Raw genomic sequence first — 14,451 nt, forward strand, 5'->3', positions numbered from 1 at the left:
TTTCTCTAAGCAAGAGCAAGAACCCAGGGTATTTGTTTCTTATTTCGTATTGAACGATTTGTTTCTCCATTGTCTGAGTACGCGTGCGTAAATACAGTTTAACCGCCATTAATCGGCTACCCTCGGCGCACCAGCAAGTGGCTGCTTAAAATGGAGGTTGGCCGCTCAATAAGGTTCTTCTCAAATTGGCATAATCGTTAGCAGAAACATCACCGATTTTGAAACAAACGCGCGACAGGAGAAGCACTACTGGTCCACAATCGGTCGTCAGTTTCTATCTCGGACAAATTTTCCTTCATCATACCCTTAAAATTAAGACAACTTAAGTATACCAAGCGCTTGATGACCGCTTAAGAGAGGTGACAACAAAGGGAGAACAAGAGGAGAACTCTCGTTGGGACGGCCGCCAATGAAAATAATGGAGATTTAATTTCCTTTTTCTCTACAATTATTTCGGGACTTTGATTACTGACCGCTTTGGAAATGGGTGGCTGCTTAATTGAGGTTCGACTGTAGACGAAAATCAAGGGCCTCGATTCGAGAAAAATTACGTCATTGCCAAAAAGCCAAAACGTGATAAAAACGGGCGCGTCATTTCAGTCATCGCCGAAAACAACTTAAACTGCATGCTCATCAAAGACTTATTTGTATAGAATGACTCATTAGTCGAGCTTGTTTTAGCAGAGCGAGACTCTAAAAATGGGGGCGTTTCTTTTTTTCTTTTTTCTGTGTGTGGGTACCAAATAGGAGGCCATGCCACCAGCCGTTCCTAGCGGAGACCGTGGAAACTGGGGATAAGAATCGTGATGACTTTGATTGTATGCAAATGAGTCTCGTGATGACCATGCGGTTTATTTTTTGCGATGACTGAAATGACGCATGTAAGTTTAGCACGTTTTCGCTGTTTGGCAATGATGTAATTTTCCCCGAATTGAGTCTCTTGATATTCGTGTAATTAGCACGCGTATTAAAAAGTAAATAGCCCGAGTAGGATGAGACAATATTATAGCGGGGAAATCCTGTTCTGTGGTCTGATTGCGGTGTTACGTTCAATTAAATAAATTCACTTTGTTGTATGCGTGATTTAATTGATCAATTTTCGCAGTTGTTAAGATGTGAAGTCGCGTTGTACTTTATAAAAATACTTGCAGAGATATCAATGATTTAACCTTCAACTACTACTGGAAGCAATTTCAACTACCCGTCTGACGTTACGTATGTGTCACGGATGTGTTTATACGAGTAGCTTTGCTGGTAATCGACTATCACGCACTCTACTTGCAGCACTTCTTGTCCATAGAATAGAAATCCCATATCAAGCTTTTCCGGAACGGGTCGGTCCTCGAATTCCATCGTATTGAAAGCGTTGATTGACTTTGGTACAAGTGATTACTTCAGTGGTCGAAAAAAACGAACAATCTCAATGAGCAAAAAATTCGAGGTTTACTGGAAAACCAGGATCGCGGATGGATGATCGAGGATCGGTTAAAAAAAAAAATTAAAATAAATTAAATAAATAATTTGTAGATCGTAGTGATAGTTATCAACAAAAACCCAAATAATAGTTCTCACATGTCAAAGTTGGTGGTCATGATGTTTATTCTCTTTTACCGGTTTCTCTTATGACCTAAATTTTGGGTGTGTGAGCGACATTCAGCGTTGGATAAAGAAGACAGTGATTATTATGCTTAATTAATAAAATAAATGTCGCTAGTGCGGATATCTGAAATACGTGTCTATATGCTTTTATACTTAGGGCTTTTTATGGGCACTGGTTTAGCCGTCATTAGTATAATTCGATTGCAGGATCTTAATATCTCTGCATAATGGCATTCTTAATTTTATAGAATTTTGAACTTTTATTATTAATTATATCTATTTCCTCTTCTTTTATGCAAGGTTAAGTTACTTCTATTTTTTAGAATTTGTAAATGAATAGTTTTTTCTATCTTCACTTATAATATATAGGATTGTTTTTGTTCTCTAATGAAGGACGAGGGGTTTCTTTTGTAACGGATGGAATTGTAGATAGTGTTTTGATGAATTGATTAGATTTTTTGTAACAGCAGGTTGATTGTAAATAGGATTTTAATTGAGGTTTTGTAATAAAGATTCTTTTCGCTATTCTTCTTAATAAGCATAATAGTTAATTAACTTAACAATTATTAAAAATAACTAATAATTGTTAAGTTACGTTTTTGATTCGTTTGTTCGTTTGTTTGTTTTTCTTTTCCTTTTAGAGGTCTTTTCCTTTTAGAGGTTTCCCAAATATAAAGTAAGTCGTCTGAATAACACTACAAGCGGTGTTTTGGCTGCAAATCTTTGTACAAGGAAAAGCAATAACCAAGGCTAACCAGTGGTGGAGTGAAGTCAAGCGGATCGCTGGCATGGCTCTCGCTCCTGACTCTGACTCTTTCCTTGCCAACTTACAGATCGAGGGTTCCACTCCTCTGCCTAAGCAAGAGATTGCTAAACGAATCGACTTCACATTCCTACCACTGATCAGGAGTCCTTCCAAAGGCTTGAATCGCTTCAGTCCCAAACTGAGGATTTTTGCACCTCAGTCTAACCCTACCCGAGCGCGACCTTTTATCTGTCTCAAAAATTAACCCTGAGAAGGCAGCTGGGTCCGATGGGGCTATATCCAACTGGTTGTTGAAGGAGTCTGCAGAAATCCTTGCTTGCCCAGTTACAACTGTGCTAACCTCAGTTTCGCTGGGCAGAGATGCCCGCATCCTGGAAGACGGCCGATGAGGTGCTTGTCCCTAAACTGAAACCTGTTACCCACATCGACAAATATTCTCGACAGATCTTTCTTACTCCCACAACGGTCCGTCAACCAAGGAGGTCTTTGAGAATAAGTCTTAAAAGAAAACCATAAAGGACAAATACAACCCGTCCGCTTGGTAATTTCAAAACACTAATTTAATTTTTTTTTCGACGGTTTACTTCAAAAGAAATATTATCCACACCTGGTGTGTTCAAATCGTTACGTTTCAGCCGATCACAAATATCTTTTCCAGTTGAAACGAATATTCAGTCAAACTAATCTGTTCTAGAAAGTCTTTGTTCGGCCAACAAACTGACCCACCATACTTAGGTTTTGCTTTACCCAGGGAGGATATTTAATAAGCTTGAGTAAGTTTTCTGAAAGAAAGAAAGAAAGAAAAGGAACTTAAGAGATTAAACTTTGTCGAGAGAGAATGCCAACTGGGAGAAAAATAATCGACGCGGCGTTTAAAAGCTTTGTTTTTTGGTGTTGGTAACGAGCCTGAGTGAAGTGAGTGAGAGCAATTTTGTAGTGGACAATAATTTGTAGGATGTCCATATGTTTTTTAAAAGAAGAAATTTAAAATCTTGATGTCCTCACTGAAAGAGAAAAATAAAAATAATAGGAAATATTCTTGTTTAGTTATGAAAAATTCCACTAAGTGGTAAATATATCAACATTAAAATAATAACATTTAATTTTTGCCAACCAGCTTGTTTCCAGTTTAAAAGCGGAGAAATTTTAATCTTTACAAACATTTTTCTCAAATTTCTCGTCTTGTTAGTAGCTGAGACATCTCGATGCAAAATTATGGGTTTATTCCTTTCTTTATGTCCTGTTCATCCTCGCCCCCCCCCCCTCCCCCCCTGGTTATGAATTTACATGAATTTAAATTGAAATAATAGCCCTTATACTGCCCAAATAATCTTGATCTATCGCAACCCGCTAATTCTACTAACTAACTAATTGTGCTTGCTGAACAGCAATGCTAAAGACAGATATACTGTTTTATAACCAGCAGTAAATTTAAGCCATGCCACAATGATTTTTTGTTCTTCAAAACACCAACCATAAATGCTACAGGGGCCTTAAAATTTTACCTTATTCTTCATTTCAATAAAAATTAATGCCACCCTTTTTTCCTTATCAGAAATTTAAATAAAGCATCGCTTTCCTCACCAAGCCATTTATGTAGTTGTAAATAAACCAATAATGCTCAAGTTTCACTTCAAAGGGAATGATTGCTGGTCCCTCATTTTCAAAAGAAGCGGAATTAAGTATCAGTTAAGCGGTTAAGCGATTAAGGTAACAACAGTTTCAGGTATGGTTTGCACTTGAAGTGAATATCCTTAAATCATTACAAAAAACGTAAAACGTGTCAAATAAAAGGCACATAAATTAAGGTCCGAAAAGTACCATCACGTTTGCGTTGGTTAATAAGCTTGTGGGCTTCGTGGGAATAAGTGCATACAAGTCTATTGGAAACGAAAATGGAAAGCAATGTTTTTGCATTCAAACTAGATGCATTCCTTCCGAGCCGTCTCTTCAATGTCCTATATAAGAGCACAACCACATTTCATAGATACCTTTTCTGTCTCACAACAAAGAATTTTTTAGAATTTTATCACGCAAATTTGTTTCTACAAAGTGCATCTTTTACGAGCCCGAAAATATGTTTTCCAAATATAAATCACTTCCGACTGGCAATGATATATGGTTATTTATTCCATTTTAGCGCCTACAGGCTCGTCTTTTACTTCTGCCAATTTTAACATTTTATTTCTCGAAATTCCCTAGGTCTGTTTCATTTACATGTAAATTGTGAAAAATAACTGGTGTTAGCTTATAAAACTTAGAGTCTCCATAGATACCAATAACTAACATTGAATGGTTCTGCCTGGTTGCATAGAATTAAACACCAACCCTTTGTCACTTTACTTTTAATTAGTACATCATAGACGCTCACCCTTTTGTGAAATGTAAATTCTAAAGAAATTTTTCTTTACCTTAATAGCAGTGGAGAAGTAGGCTTACATGCTATAAAGGCTTGAATAATACATACTCAGAAATTGTAATTTGTTACAAGTTGGAACTTGAAAACAGCTGCCGTTAATATTACATTCAGGATGTTACTAAAGATATATCTGAACGTAGCACGTCCTACATGCCCCAATGCCTGGTTTATGATAGGGTGTAAATGTGACAGTTTTTCAGTAGAACAACCCTTCATCTAAACGTCGCTGTCGCTTCTTATTGTGACAAGGTTAAATTGTCCTTACAGCCATACGAGAACGGCCGTGTCTCCCAGCCTGACGTGCATATAAGATAAAAAAGCATTTTTCGAAAATGTAAGTATACATACCTACTTGAAGTTAACATTTTAGCAGCCAATTTTCTATCTGCGACAATTCAGTATAATCTGTTGTTATCCGATGAAGAGCACTTCTTGTCTGTTACTGAAAGCAGCGTTTATGTACAGAAAACATGTAAACATATACAACAATAATGGCTTATTGATAGTACATTTAGTGTATCCAGTTCTTTGAAACGTTTTGAGAAACATGCGACATTTGTATGTGAATAGTTCACTTAGCTAGTTTCAAGTGTTACTTTAACCTTGATACCTATTAACTTTTTGTGTATCTTTTATTTTTAATTTTTAGCTCTGTTTTTTTTTCTTTTCGTCTATTACAACAAACACAAGATGGTTCATATTATTTTAAGTAATCCGTTTCAAAGACTCTACAGTGAACTGTATCACAAGTATTTTGACTGTCCACTTGTGATATCAAAATAAAGATTTTATTTATTCTAACGTTCGAGCAGAAAGAAAGCAAAAAATATGAACACCAAAAGGTGCAAATTATATCATTTCTAAAAATATTTTTAAAGTTTGAATATTAACATTCCTGCTGTAAGATACTGTACTTCAGATGCATGCCTGACAAAATTATGATTTATCCGGCTGGAAAACCAAATGAAAATGATTGAGTGCAGACTAATGGTCAGTAAATGGTTTGCAGTGATTCTTGTTTTTGTTAATTATGATGAATATTAAGGTCTTCTTTTGCCTTTGATGATTGTTACCTGGATGGGTAAATAATAGTTTCATGTAGTTATATTCGTTTACATTCACATTTTTCGTTTAAGTCTCTTGGGAACTTATTCGTGAAAGGTACCATGATAATGGTGTTTAGTGAAGGCGAAGTAATAAAGAAAACTATATTTTGCTAACGACTAGAAAACAGAATCGGTCCGATTAATGAGTCCAGAGCATTTCAGGTTTGGAAATGATTTTGTTCATACACGAATGCAAAAAATAGTTATCCAATTACAATACGTGAAGTGAACAAAGGCCTAATTACACAAAACTGTTCATTATGCAGTCTGCATCCATCAAAACGATACGCAAAAATAATTCTCAGTTTTTATTGAAGCGATCCTGGAATCCGTCCAGTTACGTGAATAGGTTTTTAAACGGTTCGAAATACTTGGAAAAGATCCCACTGTAATAAAAAAAATAGAACTAATACAGCATATTGCACGATATGGGTACAGCTGCGTTGGTTTAAAAAATGCTCCCACACAGTCTTTTGTTCGAATAGAAATTGTAGTAAGTAGTGGATTAATAAGAGGTTCTGAGGCTTATTTGAAAATAAATGGCTGAACATTTTTTATCTATAATTAATACAGTGGTTAATAGTAGACTTTTTTAACAATAGATATATATTTTTAGCTTCGGACATTCAAGAATAGTCCATTTCCGAGTTCACCCAGGCCTCTGTATCAAACGAGGTCAAGTGCTCAGCCTTTGAAATGTAAATGATTCTTTATTCTCATGCAAATAAAACTTATTTTCACAAGAAAGGATGTGCACTTGGCCTCATTTTGAAAGTGGGGGGTTTTTGGAACTCGGAAAAGGCGTATTAATTTATAGATATCAGCTCTTAACTAAGTAAGAATATCCCCCTAATTGATGTCTGAAATTCTCAAAAATGCAATATCTTCATTAATGAAAATAATTACCGATTTTTGAAAAGACCTTCTCAAATGATTCATTTCCAGAAACCAGCAAGAGATTTGGCGCAGTAAACGGTCAGTAAAGTGGATTTTCTCATTACACCCTGACAGTCATACGCCATCAGCTTAAAGACTATCTCAAACGCCAAAGTTGTACCTTTCTTCAGGTGAGGAATTTTATACATTTTTAAGGGTTTTCAACACTGTTTGAAGAGACGAGGGCAAAGAATACCTATCTTAATTAGATATTTGAGCCAACTTTTAAACTTCTATTACTGAGTGAAAGTGGAAAATAATCAAAACTAGATAATAGGCCAATTGGACGATGACGTCATTTTACTACTACGACCAGAATCCTTCAGGATTTTGCCTTCTTGTGCAAATTAGGGCTTTTGTCTTCGAAACCTCACTGGGATTACCAAATTAGAATATAAAAGCAAAAACGAAAAGGATTCTGGTCGAAGTAGTAAAATGACGCAATCGTGCAAATAGCCTTAGCTATAACTAGGAAGTTCACGTTTTACCTTTATTTGAAAGGTTCACATACGTAGGTGAGGAGTATGATTGCCTTACTGCATTAAGTAGAACACCTGGCACATTAGGATTAAGGCCGCCCGAGGCCGTAGGCCGAGGGCGGTACTCAGACCGAGGGCACAGTTTCTCCCAATACGGACCTCCCAGCCGGTGAATATTTTTATTTTTTTCCTACTGAGATTTAAAAGTTTCAGGAAAATTTTACTTCAGCCTCCAACCTATGTGTGTTAAAAAAGGGCGCGTTCTTGTTGGTGTTATTCAAAGCGCGCGATCGATTGCAAACCAAAACAACTTGTAATTTATATTGTCACAATTAAGCTCCCTTTAGAATAAAGAAAGGTTTTTGTGTCTTCGTAGACAATTCATAATCTGAGTATCAAACAAGGGTAAAAGAATTGACGAACTTAAAAGCCACAGGAAAGAAAATACAGCAGAGATTTTCTTCGGCTGAATATTTACTTTAAGATAAATTCAATCGAGCGGGATAAAAACTGCACAAAGGCTTTATAAAAAGAGCTAATTGCACATACCAATCTTAGGGTGGAATAAAAGAAGGCGATGTGGGTAGCAAAACAATTATATAAACAAAGAAATAAAAACGGCGATAACTGACTGCTGGAAAAGTTGTTCGTGTTGTTTATTCAAGATTGAAAACTACATGCAATCGTTGACAACAACCTTTTCTGAAAAGCAGAAAACTAGCGAAGCAAAATTCAATGAAAAACGGCAGAATCTAGATTCAGAAAGCAAAAATGGAAAACAAACCTACACACAGAGGGAAAATGTAGAATAAAAGGTGCATAAGAGCAAGATTGCAGTATTTACTATACAGCGTAGGTTATAAAGCTGGTGAAGCGACATTACGAACCGCCTGTTTTGCTTTCCTTTAGCGGTTTTCCTGGTTGACTTGCTTGATTCTCCCTTAATTCAGATTCTTTGTCTGAATAACAAAATTCACTTTTCCCTCGCTAACGCTAATAACAGCGCACGTTTTAAAAGAAAAATGGTTTAAAATCACCGGTTTTGCTCACTCACAAACAACAAACAAACTTGTGAATGAAGCTGCTAACGATTCCCCCCGGGTTAGCGGGCAAGATCGTAAAAAACTGCCCGCTCCCGGAACCAATCAGATTGCAGGATTTGGAGGATTCCGCCCGCTCGCAAGCTCAGAAAAAATAAATATATATATATTTTTTTTATTTATTTATTTATTTATTTTTTTTTTTTTGCGAAATTAGCGCTAAAATTGATCCTACATTTTACAGAAAACCATGCCCAGTAAAAATATGATATTTGACTGAAATTTCTGGTTAGAAATTTCAGAGAAATCGTTGGAGCACAAGCCTGTAACCAAACGTCATTTAAAATTCAGCTTTGAAATTGTTTTGAAATTTCAAAAATAGATTGCTCTGAAGTAGAACAAGCTACCAGTTCGAATTTTCGGAACAAGTAGGTCCAGTGTTTGCCTATTCTTAAAGACTGAAAAAGCTGCCAATCGGGTTATTCTTTTAAAGGTACTTTTTAGCTTTAGAAGCACTGTAAATTGCTCCAAACTTTTGGTCTGAAGTCGAATGACTTGTTCCCTCTACATGTTTGAAATATTTCTTAACAGTTTTGGCTAAAATTCTTGCTACATACATTTTGATCAAGAGACTATAAAGGGGACAGAGAGGCCATCCCCCATATACACCCTATTCCATAGGTAATTCGTCTCGAGTTATTTTTAGAATCGGGATAAAGTTACCTCGCGCGAGGCGTGGATGTTTCGTGGAGGTTTCGCATGACCAAACGCCGTGCAAAACATGTCGGGCGAGAGGCAATGAAAACGTAAAAAGATCGAGAGCATTCCTGAATATTGAAGCGAAATGAGTCGACGCTCACCTGAGAAAAAGGAATCGCTGGACTCTTTGACAACCCGTGAAATCAGTTTAACTCGAAGTTGTCGTAACCTCAGTGCTTTAATAAAATGAGAAATTTCGCCGGTCTATTGAAACCGGTCGTTTGTACAATTTAGGGAGTTTAAGATCCAACGACGCGGACGACAACTAGAACATCAAAAAAACAATAGGGTTAATTAGCAAAAAAACAACTTCGCACGTGCAACACACTTTTTTGTTCACTTCTTTCCCGTTTTTGCACGACTACGACGTGAAAATGCCTAATTTCGCGTTTTATGGAGGACGTAAATAAGCAACGACGAAATTTTATTTCTCTTTCTGAGCTTGAATATGGTCCCTTGAAATTCAGCTTTAGGAGGGTTCGCCTACAGTTGACAAAGTAGGTGGGTAGGAATAATTGCTATAAAAGACTGAAAAAAATAAACATCAAACCAAAAATTGCTCTCTTCAAACTGTAAATTATAAATGATCCTGAGAGAATATTCAGTGTGTTAAGGATTTCCCTGCTCTACTGTTAGCTCTATACAAGAGAGGAAAGGCGATTCTTTTTTAATTTCGGTTTCGCTGACACAGCTTTCGCAGAAATCTCGCTGTAGTCGTTTTCGTCGACAAAAGGAATAGCAAAATCGCTCTCCGCGTCTTCCCCCACTTTGTTCTGCGTCATTTCGTGAAGGACGCGTGGCTCTCAGCGTGGGTCATCCACGCGGAACACATTCGCGCTATGTGATTGGCTGTTGTCTAATCCCCTTTGAGATCTGTGGTGTTAAAAATAACTCGAGACGAATTACCTATGGAATAGGGTGTATATGGGGGATGGCCTCTCTGCCCCCTTTATAGTCTCTTGATTTTGATGCATTGCTATGAATCTTCAACTGCTTTCACTGATGTACGAAGGTATTACTCCGCCCGCCTCGTCTAGCTTTTGCTAAAATAAAGTATATCATCATCATTGGTTTTGTAGTGTATCAGAGGTCAGATTGATTTGTCGAGCACCTTTCTACCTCAAAACAATTTATTTTTGAAATTCCAAAACAATTTCAAAGCTCACGTCTGCTTCAACGATTTTTCTGAACTTTCTTTGGCATAATTTATTGTATCAATAAAAGCCGATGCCAGAAATTTCAGTCAAAAAATATCAGCAACATTTTTTTACTAGAGGCGATAATTTCTTTGCAAAGTAGGGTCCACTTAAGTGCTTATTTCTCAAAAAAATATTTACCAGCAATGAAATGGGAATATTTTAATATGTTATTGGCAAATGACACGTCCATTTGTTGTTCTTTGCAAAGATTCGGAGCCATCGCGTCAAAAACGAAAAATTTGTGGCGAAAAGTTCGTCTTAGCTCAATGCGCCTGCATTTATTTAATGACCCTATCATGACTGTGGTCCAAATTTCTTGGGGAAAATAGGGCGTCTTGTGAGGGCAGACGCGGAAAACCTTATTTTGTGTACCTGAGTTTCAGAATACATTTTCACATTTTGGCTGGGCCATTTTTCGATCAATTTTGGCTTTACATAAAAATAAGTAATAAATACATACAGACAGACAAATAAAAATAGGCGTGCTGCGTTTCTGCAATAAATCTTGACAAAAGAAAAATAGTTAATTAAAATTTTCTTGGTTATTTTCTCTTTTTAAGGAAATTCCTTTTCTGCAGGACCATAACGCAACATTTTTAAAGCCAAAAGAAGCCTTCCACGTTGACACAAAAAGTAATTTATGAAAGATATGTAGCAGAAAACATATTGAGAATAACATTGTACAGTGACAAGTAAACAGCTGCAGTTTATTTTAGACAGATACGTCTGCATTAAGCGATGATTATGAACTATAAATTTATCATTTTTCGCTCGTAGGAATAGAAAACTAATGAAGTCACCTACTCACCAAGTGTTGCTGTTGTCACTCGCTTGCTTTCTTTCCATCTTCTGCGTGAAGGCAGACTTTTCTCCGAATCAAACATGGGAGCCATGCTCACCATACTGTAACTGCTCAACAGTAGACAACATGGTCACCGTAGCTAAATGTGATTTATCATTGCCTGAGCAATGCGAAAGCTTCAACCTTCCCGATGATATCTTCTTTTTGTAAGTACTTCGTACAATTTCTTTTGAGGATTGTGTTTTTAGTTAGAAAGAGAATTCGTTTACGTTATGGTCGTGATTGCAGTCTCTAAACGATAACGCAGCTTTGAATTACTTTCTTGTGAATACTCTGGTTCTTAATTTGCATTTTCAGTTCGATCGGGACAGCTCACAATCTCTTCCTGCTCTTAATAAAGTGTCGTTCAGAATTATAAGTATGTGAACAGTTCAGGCGGTTGCCTCAGTGCACTACGCAACCTACAACTTCTATAAAAAGTGCTGTCTACTAGTGGAAAGAAGTAATGTATCGACTGTAACTGGGCGAACTCCAGAAAGAGGCCAGTCAACAGCTTCTCTCAAAAGTGCCTAGCGCAAGATAATAGCAAGCTTAAGCAAAAACGAGAACGTTGATGTCCCGGACGTCATGATTAAGTAGTAGACCACACTTTCTATGGGTTAACCGGCATGATAACCCACGCGGATGTTGGGAGAACACGAGAAAAGCTTGAGTGATTTACAAGCTTTGCGAGTGTTCTCCCAACATCCCAAGTGGGTTATTACACCGGTAAACCCATAGAAAGTGTGGTCTATTGCTTTTATAAAATAAATTTAAGTTTTCTATGAGTTTATCGGCACAATAAACCATAGGTTTTTAACCAATCAGAACGCGCGTGCCGCTCTTTAGTTATTTTATCATGAAATAGTAGTAAACTATTGCTGCAATAATTGAAGCCATTTCTTATCGTTTAAATGCAGAGATTTGTCGCAAAACGATCTGGATGAAGTTCCCTCCTGTGTGCTGAATAAAAGTGCAAGTATTTCTTACCTGTAAGTATTCTAACATTATTGTTAGAAGTCCATGTGAGAATAGTAAAACATGCTTTGTGAATAGGTGTCTAGTTTATTTTAATTACATTCAATTAGATGGCTTTTTAGTATTTGTCTAGCCGTAGACAGTTTCGACTTCTATTTATTGTTACCTTGTAATTTTATGTTTATTCAAAACCTTCAATAAAGATCTTTATTATTAAATTAATAATTATTTTTATGTTTGAAATTAGTGATGGGACAGCAAAAGAAACATCACGTTAAATTCGAATTCTTCCTTTACCTTTGAGTCTGTAAAACAGTAGTGAAGCATTGTGAATTCATTGCTGTCTCGTCCCCCAAATAATCTGAAGAGTGCTTAGGCGGAATTTCAGTCTTTTCCAAAGTGACCACCACGTATAATGTTATTGCTACAAAATCAGACATAACCTGTTTTTGCTTTCATCAAGGTCACTTTCAGGAAACAAAATCAACAAGATAGAAGAAGGATCCTTTCCAGAACTACCCCAGCTTTTGTACCTGTAAGTGTTTGTTTGAACAAAAAGACTAATCGTGATCTTTTGTTTCTTTATATAAACTATTCTGTCCTAACTTTGTATGAGAGCCCTTCAATGTTCGCAATTACCTGGTTGAATTTTTCTTTCTAAAATCCGATAAATACGGTTAACAAATAATGTTTAATTATTTTTAGAGATCTTTCTTACAACAGACTGCAGCAATGGAGAGGGGATATCTCCACCGTCCTTGCCTCGCTGGAATCTGTAGACTTCACCGGGAACCAGTTCTTTCTCCCCGACAAAAATCTTCTCAGACTTGACAGCCTTCTACACATATACGGTATCGTATGGAGCACTGCATGCGGCGAATGTTATTTAATCAGAACCGAATTACTAAAAAGCTTTAATGACAATGAATCACTGTGCATATCAGACGATAAGAACTATTCATTCGCGGACGAGATCAAATATGGAAAGTCATTATTATTCGTGAGAGAGGGCTTCTCTCCTCAGTGCTTATGTGAACATGAAGACTGTGACATGACAGAAAAGGGCATCCCTTATAATATGGCACTCAACACACTTCCGAGGAAGCTCTTTTACGTCGAGTACGTCTTTGGTAGCACTGCAGTGGTTTTGAATTTTGTCGTGGTTTTGATTACGTTTGGATCCCAGTCAATGCGCAAGAGTACGTCGTTCGTTTTAATTGGCAATATTGGATTGTGCGATATCTTGATGGGTATATACTCGATCCTAATTGGCCACTTTACCGTATACGAATTTATAGTAAATGAGAGCCACTATCCCGATACTGACACCTTCGTGAACAAGTACTGCACTATTATGGGTGTTATCTTCACTGGGGCCCAAATAACTTCTGTGTCAACGTCGTTCTTAGCTACTCTTGAGCGTTATCTATCTATAGTTTATTGCATGAATCCGCAAGCAAGGTTAAGGAAAACAACTGCATTGTGGTGCTTGGTAGCAATTTGGTCCACCGCGATTGCCTTCTCTCTATTGCCAGTTTTTCAAGTTGGTGGTTTGAGATACCATGGAGAGTTTACTTGCATGATGCCATTTGTAAACGGACCTGAACTCACCGACACTTCCATGACAGGGTTTGCTGTAGCCTCATTGCTAGTCCTTTTCTACCTCGTCAGTTTTGCTATGTACTTTCACATTTTCTTGCACGTCAGGAAAGCGGGAATTAGTGCTGGCGTGAAAAGAAAAGCTTCCTTGGCCAAGAACATTTTAAGGATGGTGCTAACTAACTTTCTTTTTTTTGTTATTCCAATGGTTTGCACGTTACTTTTTGTATATAAATACAAGGACCTTATGGAGGCGTTTAACGTTGATTCATTGACAAAACTGCGGATATATTTTATCATGTTGTCTTGGCTCCCTGTGGCATTTCTAAGTGTCAACTCGTGCTTAAACCCTTTCCTGTGCGCTTTTAGACATCCCAAATTCCGGGGCAAGTTGCATGCTTTTATTAACAGGTGCAAGTGCAACTGCTTTAAAACATCGCGCAATGAACTTTTTGAGGCTTCGACGCTTAAGGCAAACAAAAGGGTAGATCTTAATTGCACAGACGCCATTGTCAGGGAGGAAAATTTTATAGACAGATATAAATCATTGGGTACGTTGACTTCCACACTTTAATTTCTATCATTTTTTATCAGAAAAAGGTTTTTTGTTTTATTTTTTAAAGACACGGTACCTAAACGGAAAATATCAACTGCATTCTCCCGTCAGATTAACAAAGTAAAAGAGATGGAAGATGCCTGCTCTTACGACTATGGCTATTGACCCGGTTCT

General features: G+C 37.1%; 1 protein-coding gene across 1 annotated transcript; it reads left to right on the forward strand.

The window, feature by feature from the left end:
- Window positions 1–11,093: 11,093 nt before the first annotated feature.
- On the forward strand, window positions 11,094–14,367 carry LOC140938259 (follicle-stimulating hormone receptor-like). Its single transcript, XM_073387765.1, has 4 exons — window positions 11,094–11,311; window positions 12,065–12,136; window positions 12,586–12,657; window positions 12,828–14,367. The coding sequence occupies exons 1-4, from the start codon at window positions 11,094–11,096 to the stop codon at window positions 14,293–14,295; spliced, it is 1,830 nt and encodes a 609-aa protein (XP_073243866.1). The 3' UTR covers window positions 14,296–14,367.
- Window positions 14,368–14,451: the final 84 nt, after the last annotated feature.

This window comes from Porites lutea, chromosome 5, assembly GCF_958299795.1.
Source record: "Porites lutea chromosome 5, jaPorLute2.1, whole genome shotgun sequence".
In the NCBI taxonomy this organism is placed as follows: domain Eukaryota; kingdom Metazoa; phylum Cnidaria; class Anthozoa; order Scleractinia; family Poritidae; genus Porites; species Porites lutea.